General features: G+C 32.6%; 1 protein-coding gene across 4 annotated transcripts; it reads left to right on the top strand.

The window, feature by feature from the left end:
* Positions 1-1,345: 1,345 nt before the first annotated feature.
* Positions 1,346-13,816, top strand: LOC124925784 (alpha-1,3-mannosyl-glycoprotein 2-beta-N-acetylglucosaminyltransferase). 4 transcript variants are annotated; one of them, XM_047465883.1, is made up of 19 exons: positions 1,346-1,517; positions 1,753-2,013; positions 2,269-2,319; positions 3,878-3,965; positions 4,085-4,147; positions 7,202-7,236; positions 7,320-7,396; positions 7,486-7,531; positions 7,648-7,710; positions 9,362-9,428; positions 9,517-9,585; positions 9,707-9,776; positions 9,889-9,950; positions 10,928-11,018; positions 11,403-11,496; positions 12,655-12,717; positions 12,880-12,918; positions 13,016-13,186; positions 13,407-13,816. In XM_047465883.1, the coding sequence occupies exons 2-19, from the start codon at positions 1,951-1,953 to the stop codon at positions 13,524-13,526; spliced, it is 1,332 nt and encodes a 443-aa protein (XP_047321839.1). In that variant the 5' UTR covers positions 1,346-1,517; positions 1,753-1,950; the 3' UTR covers positions 13,527-13,816. The 4 variants fall into 4 exon arrangements, with proteins under 4 accessions (XP_047321839.1, XP_047321835.1, XP_047321838.1 ...); XM_047465879.1 differs by having other exon boundaries at positions 1,709-2,013; XM_047465882.1 differs by having other exon boundaries at positions 1,692-2,013.
* The last annotated feature ends 2,229 nt before the right edge of the window (positions 13,817-16,045 follow it).

The following is a 16,045-nucleotide window of genomic DNA, read 5'->3' as shown; positions in this document are numbered from 1 at the left end:
CATATGAACCAAACCACTCAGTATGGCTGGATATTTTCCTGGTATGAGTAGATTTTTTCTTGATATGACCTACTCTGGTACTAGCAACCAATTCATTAGCCCCTGACTCGGACGCAATTATGTGCCTTGTTCTCCTTCTTCTGCATGGTTTAACAATATGTCATTTTGACTTGGGAAGACATCTTGCTACTCAAATATGTCATTTTGATTTGGGAAGACATCTTGCTGCTCAATATGTCATTTTCCTGGTCAAATATTGAGAATACATCACGATTACATTATGGAATCACCTTTCTTGGTATTTTGTTTTCTTGAGTTGAAGGTAGTGATTTCTCTATTAAAGAGACGCACAATGGACTGCGATGATGGGGAGTGAAGTCGAAATTTCTTTTAAATAGAATGTCACATCCCTATATAGCTTGATAACAACAAGAAGAACATTTAACATACCCATATTATACTTCACTTTGACCACTAAATCATATATTAATTTGTCCACACCAATAACATCATAGACGATGTCAAATAATTCATCATATGTATAATTTGGGGGTAAATTCATACCTTGACATGAGCCTGAGACAAAAGAACTAACACTATCATCAACTTTCCACTCTCTATCATAGAGGACAAAAATACTCACAAATATATTGTGATTTGCAATTGATAAAAATTCACAGTAGTAAGTGGAAAGTACAAAGTGCAGTTTGCTAACTGTACATTGCGCTGAAGTTTGCACCGACGCAAGCCAAAACTGCAGTTTGCCGACACAAAGTGCAGTTTGCGCCGATGCAAAGTGCAACAAAGTGAGCAAAGTGCAGTTTACACCGATTCAAAGTGCGCAAAGTGTATCTTGCGTCGACGCAAACTGTAGTTTGTGTCGACGCAAGATGCGCAAGATACACTTTGCGATCCCAATTGATTAATAACAAGTGTTTTCAGCTAAAACAAAACACTATCTAACTTACCCATTGATTCAGCGTTTGTTGGAGATCTAGTTTGATGGTACAGTCGGGGGCTACAGTTCTGCGTAGATGCAATAAAGTCGTCGGGGGATAGAAGGCCCAATAATAGACGTTAGGAGGGGAATTAGAAGTAGGCGCTGCTTTGCTTGGGATAGATGTGTCGTTGGGGTATAGTAGAGACGAGGAGTCTCGCCTTTGCTAAGGGAGAAAGAAGAGAATAAAAGAAAAGAGAAGAAGAGAAAAAAGAAAGAAAAATGATTAGGGGTATTTACATTTTTTGAGAAGAGAAAAATTTATTTTTGCAAATAACATTGTAGGCCTGATAACTTATTATGAGGGTATTTGATCGAATTTCCTTTTGCAAATGGGCGACATTATACATTCACAAGCCGGACTAAGTAGGACTATAAGCGGCCATTTGTGACTTTGTTAGTTCTCGGTCGCTCTCCCTTTTCTGCTCGCACTTCCTTTCCCGCTCGCGCTCCCGTTCTCGGTCGCGTTCCTGCCTCATCTCCGATCTCCTATTTCATCTCTTCTATTTCAAATTCTCAGGTATTACTCAAACACCTTTTAATATATGTTCAGTAGCGACATGTATCATCAGTATCAGTTTGATCTGGATACATAGGGTTTTGCTTTTGCACTGTTAATGAACGACGAAATGAAATAGAAGACTGTAGGCAATTTACCTCTAATTTCATGTATGTATTATTGTTTTCACAGTAGATAATATTTAAATACAGCTAGAAGTAATATGGACAAATCGATCAATCGATTGGTTAAACAGCTAGCAGCTAGCTAGCTAGGTCTTTTAAGTTGACCATGAGGAGGAGGTAGCTGCGTCTGGTTGAAGAAAGCAGCCATCCTTCCATATCATAGACAAAGACAACAGAGCCTGATCCATCAACTGCAAGGTTCAAGTTAGCACTATATATAGGCCAGATCCACGCCTGAAAACGAAAACACATCAAATCGACATAATACAATGGCTTCGTTCAACTTTCGATATCTTCTACTTCCGGTGGCTTTTGTGTTCATATACATCCAGGTAATCTGCTGCTCTCTCTAAACAGTCAATCAATTTATTCATGTATCTCATATTCTGCACAACAGTTAAAATTTTCAAATAAATAATTTCCTTGTTTCTTCCATCCCTTCGATCTTTCAATTGTCTAATGTTCTCTTCAGTATCATTCCTTCATTTGCAAATCTTATAATATTATCATGACCAACATTCAATTGCTTTTACATTTTTAATTATACCTGGTGCTTTAGACTGAATGTTTTCTCATGTTTTATTCAGATGCGGCTTTTCGTTACACAATCAGAATTCGCTGATAGACTTGCTAATGCTGTAAGTATAACCATTTTCCTCTCAACTTTTTAAGCCTTCCATTTTCTTTAGCCTAAATACACATGCCATTATGTGAAGGCTTCTTGTTAGTTAATATGTTGATTAGTTTCAAGATATAATTCAAAAGATTATAGTGAAATGCTTGTTTGTTGTGGTGTGTGTGGCTGTTTGATTTTAGATTCTCAGATCAAATTGTGTGTCATGGTTTATAGATGAAAGTACTTCACAGATAAATCACATCAAATTAAGGTGATCACGGATGTGCTGGTTCAACTATTTGGTTAAATACCAATTGGCCTTAATAAATCTTTGTGCACTTATCAAAACTCTATACCCTGTTCAATACATGACGAATTAGATGTAGTATCAGTTATATGGTCAGTTTGTCATTTTTTTTATATCTGACCCATACATCAACAAATTCACATTCCACATGTTTGTGGACTATCTTCACAAAGGATTAATTAACAGAAATCAAGTCCAAAAATACCAACAAAACAACAACTTCAAATAGTAATAGATGATAATTATTGAAATTAAAGTTTTCTACTTGAATAAATGTATCAGCAGGTAATCAATAATTGGAGACAAAAAGTTTTCCAACAAACATCCCATGGTAACTGAGGAACAATACCAAGTCTAAATTTCTTCATATTCAAATCGGAAACAAACAAACAAAATGTATTAAAAAGTCCGCATTTAACAAATTAGATGTGCTAAAAACATATATGATCAAATGTTACATTCTTCAATAGTTTCAAGTTCGTTTATATGTGCAAAAATATATCCGTCCATGATAAATATTAATATATTCCGAACGCATTTAATTTTTAGTACAAACTAGGGGTGATCGTGGGTCGGATTGATTCAATTTGAACTCTAGACCCTGACCCTACATCTTGCGGATCAAATGATTTTTGAGTTGTACGCAAACATCAAACCCCAACTTTTGTTATTCAGTTATTGAATAGTCAAACTACTATTCAGTAACAGTGACTCTCTCCAATATAACTTTTCTTACTATGTTTCTCGCTGACAGTATCTCTTCATACATGTGATCCTGTTATTGTGTGATACCCTCACTAACCTACTTATGGCTACCACTAGTTCTGGTGATGACAATAGTCTTCATGTGCCTCATCCCCTTTGTGGAGGTGGATATGCTGTTTCCTATTGAAGAACATTAAATAATAACATCTTCTAGTATTTTGTTTGTTTCAGGGGAACTGTTTCATATGGTTAGGCATTTATTCTGCTTAATTATTGGACAATAAATTTGCTGAACATTCCAAACTTTTGGTATAGGAAGATGTTTACAAAATTGAAATTTCTATATTTTATTTGATGTTTGAATTTGAATGGAGAGATATTCATTCCATGTAATATTCTCAGGAGTGTTATTTAGGCAATGTATAATCAACAAAATTCTCCTTGTCTTTTATTTTTATTTTTTATTTCCATGCCAGTTATCAGCTTCCATATGTTGTGGATGCTTTATCTTGCAGCGTCTTTTATAAGGAAAATTTTATGATGAAGAGTGATCTTGTTGTAATAACAGGTGGAATCTGAAAATCATTGTACAAGTCAAATGCGATTGTTAATTGATCAAATAAGCATGCAGCAAGGGCGATTAATAGCCCTAGAAGGTGTGGAACTTTCTCTCTATGCTATGCTTTGAAACTTTAATACATACCTCCTGTCGGTCTCTCCTATTTTGTTTCATGGTTACTACCATTCTATCAATGAGGATATGCTTCAATTTCAGAAGAAAAGAAACGCCAGCTGAAGGAGTGTCAGCAACTAAGGACTCTTGTTCAAGATCTAGAAAGTACGTTCTCTTGATATTAATGATTTTGAATCTCCTGTTTTATTTTTATCAGTACTAGCATTATGAAACTTTCTATAGAAGCTGTCACATACTATGATAATGGACATAACCCTAAAACCCAAGAATATTATTTTGTATGGTAATTAGAATTTGTTAGTCGGCTTCGTTTGGTTATAAGATTGTAATGTTCCTACAGTAAAATTCAGGTTATACCTTGACCAAAGGTATAAACATGTATACCCCTTCGCCCCCAGTATAAACATATACCTTTTTTTATACATCAAATCAAACAACAATAAATATACAACTTATAAACATTATACCTCCTTACAGTTTATACCCCATATAACTTGTAAATCCTACCCAATGGACCCATAGTAAGGTATGTTAAATGAAAAGAAAATGTCAGTTTTTTCTCATCTCTCTCGTATCCTTCTATATTTCTTCTGCATTATCAACCCTTTCTAGTTTCTTCCATAGTTTATTTGGTATGTAACAGAATCTACCTTAGAACATAAATGTTGGACCATCTAAAATAGCTCTTGATTGAAAATTGATTATAGTGGCGATAAAGCATCAAATCCCATTTTGCTTGGAACCATTATTACAAATGAAGTACCAAATGCCCACACAGAAATTTATTAACTTTCAACTTTGCAACTTTTCAATTTGAAAAACTTACAATTTCCCAATTTTAGCATTCTGATGTCTTTGTTAGCACACTAAGGGGCTATTTAATATAACTGAAAATTAAGGTACAACTAATCACCAATACTTAAGTACTGAATATATTAAATCAATTAGTATATAATATTATGAAAAATATTGTGTAGGTCTAATTTAAGAAAATCGCAACAAATCCCGTCTCCTAGCTAGCGGCAACAAGAGATGGATATCCCCAGCCTCCTTAAGAGGTCCTGGGTTCGAGCCCGTCAGGCGCAGAATGCCTGGTTAAATGATTAAGTGTGTTTGCGGGCTATGTTCTTAACACTCTTGTGGCCACATTTTTTTTCCCAAAAAAAGTAAATTGCAAAAAATTAAGTGTTCAACATAAGTAAAGTTGAGTTGACTTAAAATTTTGCACTTATGTTCATGCCTACTTAAAAAATTATTAGATTCACATCAAACCAACTTAATTGAAAAACTACAGAATATGTAGGTTTGATAACTTCAGTTATCACATATTCTGAAGATATTTAATCTTCTTAAATAAGCTGGTTTCATAACTGAATTTAATAAATCATTTAATTTTATAAGTTGAACTTAAAATATGTTTTGGATTAAAGTTAAATTAACTTTACATGATGTTGAACACCTACTTTGTTGTTTTACTTAAAATTAGACCCTTAATTTATTTTTATAACATTTTTTACTTATTCACTTAATATATTCAATACTTAATTTATAGTGTTTAGCATTGTCGTTTGCTCAAACAGTCCCTAAGTGATAAGTCAAGCCATCAAAACGTAGCTTAAATATTAAGTTGATGCTTTAATACCAATAATAATTCCGTCAATCCACAATTATGAAACCTGTACACTAATATTTATTTTGTTTTGATCAAGTTGAAAAGATTTGCACTTGTTCCCATCTTGGCACACGTGGCATCCCATTCAAACACATTTTCTGTCTTAGTAAATCACTCTAATATTTTCTACTGCCTCAAAAATCTCCTACAAGTGCGTGTAACAGGTGTCTTAGTCTATTAACACAGGTCACCTTAGTGATGCAAACCCTTAAATTGAGTTTGTTGAATCTTATAAAGAAAGGGAATGCTAGGAGAATTTCTTGAGAAGTGGAAGATTGAGAGAGTTTCTAGAGAGAGCCTTAGAACCACTATTTTTTTATTAAGACTAAATTGACTTCTTTACAATAGGGTCTCCCCCTTATTAATAGATGTTATTACATGTATTCAAACAATATTTATTTATTTAATAAAATATAACATGTCTAGTTATTTACTTCCAGACGACGTTCATCTGTTTATTAATTGACTCTACAGAGGCACCCTTCCCTGGCCTTTAGGTCTTAATTCGTGAACACATATTTCAGCCCTCCATTCTTGGGTTTCATTTAGAGAACCATAATTCGTATCACATAGTTACCCAAGATAGTACTTACTAGGTAGTGAAAACTCCCACAAAAACTACATATTGATAAACATTTAAAAGTTTTTCCCAACCAATATTAGACGCTACAAGTCTAAGATGGTCATGCAGGAGTAATATATACTCTAGGGAAATTGCCTAAATTTACAACACCCATTTATAGAGTTCACTATAGTCTATCACTCTAACTGGGGGTCCACAATGCTTACTTGATGTCCAAGCATCACTAATCACTCTAACTGCAGAAGATCAGCATGAAGCCTAACATGATAGGTTTATTGGTTTGATCATGTTGAATGTGCAGAACATCTTCATTCTTGTTATAATTGTACTGCAAATAGATGTTTGAGGGGAGTTTAGCTCACTTCAGTTATCGGGCTAGGCATGTGTATGAGTTTCTAACTAATTTAGTAACAAGTGAGCCTGGTCTCCCTTGGGCATATCCGCGTTTTGCTGAACTACATTAGCCGATACATTTGTCTGGAAAACTGGAGTTAAGGTTTGTCATCGCTTATACAAGTTCAATGAGCTTGGTCATAATAATGAAAAACTGGCTAACAAAACAAATATTACTCTAAATGATTTGATCCAACAGCCTTATGTGCATGCATCCAACAAGAAATATGTTTAATGAATGCAGATGAACTTGCAACATATCATATCAACATGAGCTTAATCTAGTGTATGATTAATGAAATATGTCAGGAGAAGAAACTGGTGAATAGTGTATTATTCTTGAAATGTAGGGCATGCTATTTAGATATTAAAATAATCTTTATCATTATGATAATTGTTTGGAACATCTTGTTTTATGTTGCCAAAGAAAAGTGAATGCTTGCTAATATCTTTTCTAGGAGTGTTCTTTTCCAAAACTTGTAGTCCTAAAATGGCATTTTTGACACTTGACTTTTGGACCATTCTGTGTCTGCGGTGTTTATGGTTTCAGAGAAAGGTCTGGATGCAAGGATTAGCAAAACACAGGTTGGCAGTATATACTTTCCTGTCATTCCCTTTATTAATAGTTCTCTTACGCTTATATTTGTATCAATCCTTGAGTTTATTAGGTGCCTGTGGCAGCAGTTGTTGTCATGGCTTGTAATCGTGCTGATTACCTGGAAAGGACTATCGAATCTGTCCTGAAGTATGTTACATTCTTATGGTGTTATTCCAACCCTTGATTAGGTAGTGCTGTTATGATGGACGTTGATAATTTTACTGACATTGTACCAGATACCAAAGCTCCATTGCTTCAAAGTATCCTCTTTTTGTCTCTCAGGTAATAGCTCTTGTAGGATACTTCAAAGACTTTTGGGTGCTCACTCTCATAACCATTAAGAAGAAAAAAAGGTAGTTAATGTTAGCGTTCTTTGTTTTTCTTCCTTTTCTTTGTAGGATGGAGAAGATTCTGGTGTTAGAACCAAGGCCTTAAGTTACAAGCAATTAACCTATATGCAGGTAATTTGTTCTTGGCTGTGTAATGTGGTTTATTTTTATTTCTAATATCTTGTGCATCAGTTCATGAGAAATTGAGCTTATTGTCTGTCTTTGGTGGTAAGAACTTGTATGGGAATTCTTTCAACCCGAGTATGGCCTTCTTTGGAATCCCTTCTCCCAAAGAGCACTAGTTATCTAAATATTTTTTAATTTCAAAATACACTTCTCAAACTAATGTCTCTCAGAAAAATTACCCAAAACCAACAAGGCCTATAAGTTTGAGATGTGGGATATGCCTTATACATAATAAGATCATTATGATCATGTCATTATAGACATTTCTATTCCTAGCTTGTATATATATTTTGTAACGCCCCGAACTCGGGTACCGTTACCTATGAGAAAAATAGACTACAAATACCCGAGCAAACCACTGAGCCTCCACATCCCAAGCCCAAAAGGTATATATAGTCTATTAGACTCACTTTTATAAGAAATCCATATTTATTATGATTTCTCGACGTGAGACATCACAATCTTCCCAACTTAGTCACACGATGTCCTCATCGCGTTCCCATTCATAGTCCCCGACTAGGACTTTAGAAGCGACCCACGTGGCACTTTGTTCCTACCACCGGATCGGCTCTGATACCACGTGTAACGCCCTGAACCCAGACACCGTTACTCATGAGGAAAATAAACTACAAATATCTCCGAGCAAATCACTAAGCCACCACAGCAGCTCAAAAGATACATATGAATATATCTATAGTTATTAGCCTCACTCTTATAAGGAATCTATATTTACTTTGATTTCTCACATTACATATTTTATGTAATCTTTTATGATAGTGTAATGACATTTTTTTGTTTATAACATCATATAATCCATCATATTTTATGTCATACCTTGTGATTTGTACAAAGGCTAATGGAAGGTTCCATAAAACCTTTTTTCGTAAATACCCTTAATCTTGATGTGGAAAGTGAGTTTGAAGGATTATGTTAAAAGATGCCCACTTTGAAATTGGATCTTTCGGGTGTGTTTGAAAGCATAAAGATGATTTACAAAAAAAGCGGATGAAAGGAAAAACGAAAGCCATTACTGCAGTTGCTAGTCGAACTTTATGAGCTTTACGTCATTGATTTTCTTCTACCCGGCATTGCTTATGGAATAACATTTTTAGGAGAACCTTCCCAAATAATTGAAGGGTGCTAGAGCTCTCATTGCCTAGGAGGGCATGTATGGAATTTTCCACTTCTGCACCTTGTTCACCAATTTACAGGAAAATAACGATCTCGATTTTGATGCATATAGATCTAGTGTTGAGATGAGAAATGGATTGATTTTCTAGAATTGCATTGATAGGTGAAGAGAGATAAAATAGACTCTATCAATAACTTTCAGCAGAACTACTTCTAACGAGTCTTCCCTTTTCTATCTTTTACCCAAAGAAGGAAGCAAGCTTCAGAAAATTGCTTCCCTTTTCTTTGTACTCTTTCTTCAGAAGCTAAGAGAATGTTCTTTAATGTCAGCTAGTAGTACTACTGGCCTTGAGTTTCATGTGTTCTGGACATACCTAATAAAATTCTGGTTTATGATTTGTTCAAGGTTTGTTCTAAGAGCCACTTTTAGTTACTCAGTCAGCTTGGAAAACTAATCTCTTTGCAGCATCTGGATTTTGAACCAGTACAAACTGACAGGCCTGGAGAATTAATTGCATACTACAAGATTGCACGTATGGATGGATATCTTACATTTATCTTTGGGTTCCATTTTTCTGTTTAGATTAACATGTCTGACTTTTGTTCAAATTCTGATAATAGGTCATTATAAATGGGCATTAGATAAATTATTCTACAACCACAACTTCAGCAGAGTCATAATACTTGAAGGTGAGCTGGTCAAGTTTCAAGCTATCTTTAGTTTGTGTTCTCATATTTCTTGCTTTGAGATATTATTTAGAACATTTCAATATTGACCTGAGCATTTCACTAAAAGCTTCTTTGAATTTAGATGACATGGATATTGCTCCAGATTTTTTTGATTATTTTGAGGCAGCAGCAGCACTACTTGATAAGGATAAGTAAGTTGTCTGTTTGAAAATCTTCTTCTGTTCCTTCTTTTGCAATTTCATGTTCACAATACAAGAGGTTTTGAAATGTATGTTTTGCTTTCTTAATTCTGAACTATAATAGATCAATCATGGCTGTATCTTCATGGAATGACAATGGACAGAAGCAGTTTGTGTCAGATCCTTGTAAGTTTGTCAACTCTCTGATATACCTTGAACTAGAATTAGGTATATATCTTGAAATTACATGAATAAGAGAACTAGAATTTGAGGACGAAGAGAAGATAGAGCTATTAGCAAGTTAAAGAGCAATTGAATTAATGGAGGGGAGAGAGAACCCTAACCGCTACGGTGAATACAATGGGGATGAGAGAGAAAATCTCTGATAAGAGAATCCAACTAATTTTCATTTCATAACTATTCTTAACAACTAATATTATATTTATACTACTATATCAATAACTGCAACTTCCACCATAGTGTATTAGCCCTAATACCCTTTCCCCTTTTATCACTCTCTTATAGAAGAATCTAATGGGGGCTGTTCAAGTCATTATGAGGTCTAGAGTAATAGCATAATCTCTCATTTATAGCATTAATATATGGTCACATGTCTTTCTTTGTCAAATAGTAGCAATTTGTTTTGATAAGAGTAAGACTAATCTGGGTAGTGTGTACAATGTAAAAGTGGTTCCTCTCACACATATGTTGTGTACATGATAAGCACTTCTCTAACTGCATATGATAATAACTAGTTCATTGTGATGATTTGAAAGATCTTAATTTCTTAAACCTGTAGTTCGACTATATATTGGCTGAAAGCTAATATTACAACATCTAGTGAGCTGGGATAAACAATTATCAGGTCTTTTATGCTCTTTAAACTTGACTAAACACAACAATGTCTAGAACCTCCACTTTGATGCACCTGTTGCTTTTTTGGTTTCTAAAATGGCATTTTGCTTCTTTAAGTTACGTCCATTTTATTTTTCACATTCCAGTTAATTCAGAAAGAACTGTTCTTTTTGGACAAGTTACTAGGTATTTCATGTGATTACATGTTGTTTGTCGGATTACTACTACAAAATTTGGATTTATTTCTCCTTAAAATAGAAAAGAATGAAGAAAAAAGCTGGTTTCTCATGTATGTGATATTTTTGCAGACATGCTTTACCGTTCAGATTTTTTTCCTGGACTTGGATGGATGCTTACTAAATCTACTTGGGATGAGTTATCACCAAAATGGCCAAAAGCATATCCTTTATTGAGTTAATTTTTTTCTTTTTTCTCAAAACAGAATTATTTGTCTGATTACATGTTGATTAAGTGTTTTTTTTGGAAAATGGCCTAGTGTCGTTTTATTGAAAATAAAATCCCAAAGTGTCTTTACAAGGTTACACACAAACAATAACAGCAAAGCAAACTGAAAATTGCATAAACTGAAAATTTCTATCTAGAAAACAAAAATGAGCAGTTTCTCACATTTTCAGTTTATTGAGTTCTATTTGAGGTATTTTAACTGGAAATTGTTTTTATGATTCCCCACTACTTGCCTTTTGGTTTTGGGAAAAGCATATATTCATTGGTGTAATGAGGTATGTTCTGTTTTTATTCATGGTTCCTTGACAACATTTTCACTTACTGGGATGATTGGTTGAGATTAAAGGAGAATCACAAAGGTAGACAGTTCATCCGTCCAGAGGTTTGCAGAACTTATAACTTTGGCGAGCATGTAAGTTATAGACTTCTCTTTTTATTAACTATTCAAGGCATACTTGCAATACATAGTCCTTTTATAATTTGCTTGGAAAATCTAAAACAACTTACTGAAGTAAGAAACAATAAATATAAAATTTTCTTTTTATTCTTGATATCAATTACTTCAAGAATACAAGTAGTGGACCTTTATTTTCATGCTCTTTTATACTTTGTGAAGATAATATCAAAGGTGAGAGAGCAAGTTTGCTGACAAACAAATTCTGTTTAAATATTGTATTGATAGATACTTTGTCCATAGACAGACATTGTTAAATGATTGTTATTTACAAGAAAGGAAATGAATTATACTACAAATCAAATAAAATTATCTACTAAATCATCTATCAATTAGTCGGCAATCAATTCTTCCCCAATGTTATTGTAGCAGTAATAATCCATTTCTGGTTTGCTGAATTTTTGGGAAGATATTTTCTACCATATTTACACCCACATCAGTAATCTTCTTTATAGATTGTAATAAAGAAAGGATAACTTGATTTGTACTACAAAGATGTATACATAAGCTTAACATATAAAAGAAATTTTATTATTTGCTTATATATTCAAGCTTTTTTTTTGCTCAGAAAGTTGGATGACAAACATAGATTGTAATTCATTTGTAACAAATTTGAAATTTCACTGTTTAAGAATAAATATAATTATTTAATTTGTTTGTACCTATGTTTTGAGGAAATGTGATTTGAAATAATTATCATGATAAAACTTTACATATGCTTGGGAGCAAATTATATGTAAATTATGATTCCTCATTCAATTACATATCTTAGGTGAATTGAATAGTAATTGGCTAGTTAGTGTTAGTATTAGTATTAGTATTTTAACACATTTTGATAGTACTTATTTAATATCATATTATGTTATATAATAATTGAGTTCCTTTTACATATATTTTCTTTCATTTTTCTGTAAGAATATATTAATATTTTTATTTATATTCAATTTGTTAAAAAAAGTTATATTTTCTTTATTATCTCACCAGTTTTTTTTCTTTTTCATTCTTCCTTTTTTTATAAATAATATAAAAATCACAAACTTAGATTAAATTAACTTATTGGTCCTATCTGGCTTCATAACATTTGCTCATATATGTGTTACATTGATTTCCTTGCAGGGTTCTAGTATGGGTCAGTTCTTCAAGCAGTATCTTGAACCAATTAAGCTGAATGATGTCCAGGCATGAACTATTTTCTTCTGGATTCATATATGTACATATATATATACGTATGTATATTAGAAAAGAACTATATATATATATATATATATATATATTTTTTTTTTTCTTTTATTAAAAAAGGGTAATTTTTCTTTTTTTAAAAAAGGGTAATTTTTCTTATAGGTGAATTGGAATTCATTGGATCTCAGCTACATGACAAAGGTAAACAACACTATTTATACTAAATGATGTTAACTATTTTACCTTTCATTTCCTTTTCTTATCTTTATTATGTTTATAATGCATGTTTATTTTTCAGGAAAACCATGTGAAGCATTTTGCAGCCATGGTTAAAAAAGCTAAACCCATTCATGGAGCCGATGCCATTTTAAAGACAAATAACATTAATGGTGATGTAAGGATTCGGTACAATGACCAAGACGATTTTGAATCCATTGCTCGTGAATTTGGGATTTTCCAGGAGTGGAAGGTAAACTAACTTGTCCACATAACCTTTATTTTTATTTAATTTTAATTGCCATTTCTTTGAGCAAAAAGATAAATAGAAAGAAAAAAAAGGGGTGTTTGGCTTTTCAAATGCACAAATGAAGTTGATTTGAAGATCTAAAGGACTTTTTGAAGTTCATTTTATTAGCCTCAACTGATCTATTATATATAAGCATGTTGTTGAATTGAATTTAAATCCCCAGGATGGTGTACCAAGAACTGGATACCTTGGAGTTGTTGTTTTCCGATACAAAGCTTCTAGACGTGTTTTCCTTGTTGGGCCACAATCATTGGAGCTGCTTGGGATTGAGCAAGCTATCTAATACTTTTGATTTAGAATTAGCCATTAAACTAAATTGAACCGAACCCATCATCAGGCAGGTGCTATACGAGTGGAACATATACTTGAAAAAAAAGGGGTTCTTCTTCTTGGTTGGTGAGACCAAATTGTGATGGTAGGTATAAATTATTTATAAAGGTACACCAGTTTTGTTTTTCAAATTAGGAGTACAAAATTTAATCTGATTAATCATTCATACATTTTATACCCAAGTTTGTTGGAAAATAACAATGTGTTGAGTTTTAAAGCAATTGTGAGACATGTGTTCGGAGATATTTGAGTAGTCATAATAAATGATCCACCTCCTTTTTGGAGGAGGATATACCTTGGCCCTTTTAATCATATAATTAAACATTAATTTTTTGTCAAAATAATTTCGATGAGATAATCTTTTGCATTGGGATTCTGACTAATTAATCCCTTATTGCAGAACTGAATATTGAGGTTAGATATTAATAGGAGTTGGTACATATATTATTTTTACCAAAGTGGGTATAATATGGTGATTGGAGAAGATGTCAATAGATTTTAGTTTACAAAAATGCTTAAAGAATACAAATTTAGATGATATCAGGCCTTGGTAAGTTTAAATTATATTGCACTTGTATATACTAAGTGTTGTTTTATTAAACAGTAAAACAAGACAAACATTCATTAGAACTCGCAACATTTCCCATGTATATTATGTAAGACATTTTTTTGGTTTGAACTATGACTTACCGTTTTTTCTTCTATTTTTTGCTTTGTTAATCTACTTCCTCAATCTTGTTAGATATTATGATACTTATAAGACATTTTTCTTTGACATGAGATATTTTTTATTTTATTTTTAAATCATTGTAAGAAATGTATTTTTATTACATCATATGTTCATTTGTGGGTCTACAAAGTTATCTAAAGTGAGAAGAATCTTGCATTCAAAACTAAAGATATGAGTAAATTGAAGTTAGAGATCAAGGACCTATTCGCATCTTAAATTAAAAACAAAAAAGTATAACATAAATAATTAATAACATAAACAATGTCTACCAAACAAGATTTTATGGTAAAAAAACTTTATGATTATTAAATATTTGTGACAGATAAAATTTTAGATGGTTAGAGGAATTATAGGCCACTGCATCAAGTGAAAGTGACAGATAAATTGGATCTTGTATGATTTTCAAATCATTATACATATGCATGTTGCCAAAAAGAAGATAAACTTATTGTCCTTCATAAACTTTGATAGATATAACTAGTTCATTACTTGCACTTTTTATGTTTTTAAGGTAGAGTAGAAGGAAAAGTCTGAAATATGACGACATCCAACAATATATATCATTAATAAAGTTAGGAAGATTTTAGTGGGATGCAAAACATATAAAAATATAATTTTTTTTTATAATATGCCTTCAATGTTTAAAATTTTTAAATAAATAACTAATAATATATTAAAACAAAAATTAAACACTCTCATTTCATATTTTATTCACTTCAACAATAAATTTTTCACAAATCTCATCACATAGTTTGTTTTCCAATGAACCTCTCATCTTGTGACCTTACACTTTCACTTTGGTTAAATAAAAATTTTCGAACATTACCAATATCTTTTTTAACCTCACTTTAACCCATCAATGCTTAATCGACTTTTCATCTCGTGACCTTAAGATTCTCAGACTGACCAATCATCTCATTCCATATTTATATACCAATTCAAATCGAATTTTTCATCTCATGACCTTAACTTTCACTTCGGTCAAATAACTAATCCTCTCGCATATTTTAACCACCAATATCAATTTCTTTCCCAATCGATCTTTATCTCATTACCTTACATTCACTTCGACTAATTAAAAATCATCTTATTCCATATTTATCCACCAATCAAAATCGACATCTATTCTTTTGAAGACCTTACTTTCAATTCATCAAACAACTCATTTTCTCACATATTTTTATCATATACGACCCGACATTCTTATCCTCACTTCGGCTAATCATACATCTCATTCCACATTTAATAACCCCAATTGACCTCTCATCTTGTTACCTTACTTTCATTTTGACTAATTAACCATCTCATTCCACATTTATCCATCAATTCACAATCAACCTCTCATCTTAAAACCTTGCTTTCACTTCGTAAAACAACTCATCTTATAACATATTTTATAATAATACAACCCGACCTTTATCCTCAATTTGGTTAAACATTCATCTCATTCCACATTTATCCACCCCAATAATCGACCTCTTATATGTGACCTTATATTTTCACTTCAATCAATCAACCATCTCGAACATCACATATCTCTTTTACTCTTCACTTTGGTCACCAATCCCCAACCGACCTCTTACCTCGTGACCCATCTCCTCACATATGTTACAATATACAATCTGACTTTTTTTATCCTCACTTTGAATAACTAACCATCTCATTCCATATTTATGCACACCCTATTCAACCTATCATATTGTGTGACCTTACACAATTTCATTTCGGTCAAATCAACCATC

Source organism: Impatiens glandulifera, chromosome 2 (assembly GCF_907164915.1).
Source record: "Impatiens glandulifera chromosome 2, dImpGla2.1, whole genome shotgun sequence".
NCBI classification, from domain to species: Eukaryota; Viridiplantae; Streptophyta; class Magnoliopsida; order Ericales; family Balsaminaceae; genus Impatiens; species Impatiens glandulifera.
This window is presented reverse-complemented; position numbering and strand designations above follow the sequence as displayed.